The 4396-nt window shown below is 39.0% G+C and overlaps 1 protein-coding gene across 1 annotated transcript; it reads right to left on the reverse strand.

The window, feature by feature from the left end:
• Positions 1 to 1175: 1175 nt before the first annotated feature.
• LOC126766561 (uncharacterized) lies at positions 1176 to 2258 on the reverse strand (the record flags this gene model as incomplete). Its single annotated transcript, XM_050484322.1, has 1 exon — positions 1176 to 2258. A coding segment is annotated over exon 1 (1083 nt), but the record flags the coding sequence as incomplete, so codon positions are not given.
• Positions 2259 to 4396: the final 2138 nt, after the last annotated feature.

Genomic DNA, 4396 nt, shown 5'->3' on the forward strand with positions numbered 1-4396 from the left:
TGGTCCATGAACAGGGTGGTTTGTTTAACCAAGCAAGAACTATGGTTGAGTCAGTCCAAAAATAATGTTTATATTGGGTAAGGTGTAGTTGGGATAGGGTAGAGTTAACAAGGTTAGCTAGTAGAACCGCTCCGCAGAGTTCCAATCTGGGTAGGGATACGGTTTTAATGGGAGCAACTCTTGTTTTTGAGACTAAGAAAGTTGTCCATATTTTGTGTCCAACTGAAAACCTTATAAAAAGTGTCGCGGCATATACTTTTTCTGAAGCATCAGAGAAACCGTGGAATTCAGTGGTGGCTGTTGGGTTGAAATGGGTCCATCTGGGTATTTCAATTTTGTTTATGTTGTCGTAATCCTTTACAAAGCTGTCCCATCGATGTAGGGTGAGGGGCTTCAGGCTTTCATCCCAGTCAGTTTTATCTAGCCATATTTGTTGCATAATTATTTTTGCTGTGATTATTATTGGACTATGGCTATGATATATATTATATGATATATATTTGCTATGGCTTCACGTTGAAACTTCACGTTTGGTGTGTGCGGGTTTTTTCTCCATTGGGTTGACGAGGAAGAAAAATGAATCCTTTTTAGAGTTCCATCGAACGCCCAGGGTTTTGGTGTTCTTGGGGTTCCGAAAGGTTGAGTGGTTCCGTCTCTAAAAGATGATCCTGTGGAAGTCCTTTCAGAATGTGTGGGTCATTGGAGGTCTATTTTCGCAGAGCGAATCCTGGGGACTTCAGAGCGGAAATGAGTTCATCTCGTGCTGACTTTGCCGTGGTCAGGTCATGTGTTCCAGCTTAAACATCGTCTACATACATTTCCTGGCGAAGTATTTTGGCTGCTAATGGGTGGGTTTCTTCAACATCATCGGCTAGTTTCATGAGGGTACGGATCGCTAGATACGGCGCACAATTTATGCCGAACGTGACTGTTTGCAATTCGAAGTCTTCTATTGTGTCTTCCGAGGACTTCCTAAATAATATCCTTTGGAACCGAGTGTGATTAGGGTCTACGAGTATTTGCCGGTACATTTTCTGAATATCCGCATTAAAAACGAATTGGAAGAGTCACCAATTTGTGATCAGAATGACAAGGTCTTTCTGTAAAGTAGGCCCGATATGTAAGACGTCATTTAAGCTTTTGTTATTTGACGTGGGGCAAGATGCATTAAATACCACACGTAATTTCGTCGTTATACGACCGGGTTTAATGACTGCGTGGTGTGGTAAGTAATATTGGGTCGCTTTAACAGAAGGGTCATATTCTATTTTCTTCATTTGTCCGAGTTCCAAATATTCCATAATTGCTTTGTCATATTCTGCCTTCACTTCGGGTTTTTTAAGTAAAGCTCGTTCATTTCTGAGGAATTGGGCCAACGCTATATGTCTAGAGTATCCGATATCAATATTGTCGGGTTCTTTGAAGGGTAGGGTTACTATATAGCGCCCATCTGGATTACGACGGGTAGTTTTTTGGAAAATTTCCTCACAAATTTGGTCCGATTTGGAAACTACGGATTTCTTTGGGACTTCCTCCACCTCCCATAAACGTATGAGTATATTCTCAGGGTTCACTTTATTGTGAAATGAGACTATGGCGGAATTTTGGGAGGATTGGGTTATGGGTCCGGACAATATCCATCCGAATTCTGTCTCTTGAGCTAAGAGTGAACCTTGTACGTTTCTCTTTACTCCATTGAGTAAAATACTTGGATAGATATCACTACCGATTAGTATATCCACGGGTCTGGGTTTGTGAAATTGGGTGTCGGCTAACGTGAATCCAATATTTTTAAGACACTGCTTTGGATCTATGGGATATGAGGGTAAATTATCAGTTAGGCTATTTAGTATAAATGCCTGTGCTGATAGCTTATAATGTGTGTTCAAGGGTGAGCAAAGCGTGATTTCACAAATACTCGTTGGTGTTGCTGAAACTGCATTGTTTAGTCCGGTCACTTGGGCTGATACAGAGTGGGTGGGTATATCCAAAATTCTTTGAAGTCTTCGAGATATAAATGTGGCTTCCGATCCTGAATCAATTAGAGCTCTCGCGGAATATCGCTGGCCATTATGTTCTATTTGAACCATTGCATTACCGAGTAATATCTGCTTCCTACTTGGGTTGGGTGGGTTTTGGGTTGATGATTTAGTGGACTGTATAGTTGTTGTGTAGGATTGCCGATTTGTATTTGTGCTTTGGGTGGGTAGTGCGGTACTTGAAGCGTTTTCAGGGCTCGAACTAGTGACGTTTGGCATTTCCGGAGTTGATTCAGGTCGAAAGCTGGATTTTCTGTGTATCAGAGTATTGTGTTTTTTGTGACACTACGACACGAGAATTTACTCACACAGTTCTTGTAGCTATGTGATACGGCCAAGCAGTTATAGCAATAACCATATTTTTTGATTGTGGAGATACGTGTCTCCACATTCATTGCGAGAAATTTGGGACATTCTCGAATAGGGTGCTGCTTTTTGCAGAGCTTACAGCTTTCTGTATCTATATTATTTTGAGTAAGGTTGAAATGATTATTCCTTTGGGTGTAAGAGGGTCTAGCAATTGGCGTTTCAGCCACGTTTGCATGAAAAGTGTTATATTTCTTTTCATCTGTTCTTTTAACTGTACCGGTGTGGAATGGTGGTAATTTTGCTACTGAAGCTTTGAAGTTTCCAACAGATTCAAGAGTTTTGTATTTGTGGGTTAAAAAACTGTCGAAATTTGACCACGTTGGTATATCTGAATTATCTGCTAGGGTATATTCAAAGGTTTCGAGAGATTGTTTAGGTAGTTTTGAACTACAAAGATATATTAATATCGGATCCCAGCTATTTGTGTCAATCTCAAGATTGTGTAAATTGGTTAAAACGTTATTAACGGAACGTTGTAAGCTTTTTATAGCACAACCTGTTTCCTGAGTTACTTGGGGTAGGTTAAAAAGGGTCTTTAATTGGGTGTTTACCTGCAACCTCTTATTTTCGTATTGGTCGACTAAATTTTTCCAGGCAAGTATGAAACCATCATTTGTTAAGGGTGCGTTTTGAATAACCTCTCTTGCTTCTCCTCGGGTCATCTGAGTAAGGTGAAAGAGTCTTTCAACATTACTAATCCTTGGGTTAGGGATATACAGGGCTGTAAACATATCCCGAAAGGTGGGCCAAGTTGTGTAATCTCCGTAAAATATGTTGGTGTCGCATGGTGGAAGGTGAACTGCAGGAGCGAAATCCATCATCGTGGCTTCTGAAGTCCTTTCCTTAATGGGTTGGGTTGACACCTGTGTTTTACGCGTATCTACATCTTCGTTGATGGAAGCTAAGCAAGAGAGGTACATTCGATAACTTTTTTGGTATTTTTCTTTCACTTTAAAGAAATCGATGGTTTCATGACTTTCGCGAGAAATTCTTCTGATCGCATCGTATGAGCGTTTTGCTTTTTCATAGAGCGAATTTAGTTCGACCCTTTTAATTTCTAGGGCATAGACCGATTCATCTTCACTTTGGGTCTGAAGATAGTCTTCAACGAATTCAATCAAATCTGTTGTTGTAATTTCAAAATCTTCCATTTCCATTTTTCGGTAAGATATATTTAATATTTGGGTTGAATGAGAAAAATAAATCGCGTAGAGTTACGAAAATTTAAGAAAACAAACTTTAAGAACTTTTTGTATAGTTTTTTTTTTTTTTGTGTTTTATTGAAACGTAACAAGATATGGTTTTACATTTCATTCGAATTGCAACTAGTGACAAATGTACTAACAAGCAATATTTTTCATAACATATACGGTAAAACAATAAAAGCTCTAGTAAGAACCTTTTTCAAAAATAAACTTTGTATTAAAACTAAATATTATAATATTTGTTATTTGCTTAGAAGGTCATGGAACTTTGTTCTTTTCAATCTGCGCCTGCTATTTCTAGCCTCTCCTAGTTGTCGGGCTTCAGCGTTTACGTGGTTTTGTGGCATGTTTCGATGCCGTTTCGCGAATGACTTCCCGAACCATTTTTATGTGAAGATCACGATGTAGATCTGAGTTCCGTATGTACCACGGGGCATTTACAATTTTTCGCAGAACTTTATTTTGGAATCTTTGCACCATTTCGATGTATAACGGTGCAGCGCATCCCCATAGCTGAATTCCATATGTCCAAATGGTCTTTAACGTTTGATTGTAGACTAAAATTTTATTTGAGGTTGTTAGAGGTGATTTCTTGCCGATTAACCAATTTATTTTGTTGTATTTTAGTTTCAGTTCTGCAACTTTTCTTTGTATATGTTCCTCCCACTTTAACTTTGCATCCAGCGTCAAACCAAGATACTTCGCCGAGGTGGAGTACGGAATTACTTCATTCCCAATATATAAGGGGATATACGTATCAGTTTTGTTAGTGAATTTTATATG

The sequence above is a fragment of the Bactrocera neohumeralis genome, unplaced genomic scaffold (assembly GCF_024586455.1).
Source record: "Bactrocera neohumeralis isolate Rockhampton unplaced genomic scaffold, APGP_CSIRO_Bneo_wtdbg2-racon-allhic-juicebox.fasta_v2 ctg1699, whole genome shotgun sequence".
NCBI classification, from domain to species: Eukaryota; Metazoa; Arthropoda; class Insecta; order Diptera; family Tephritidae; genus Bactrocera; species Bactrocera neohumeralis.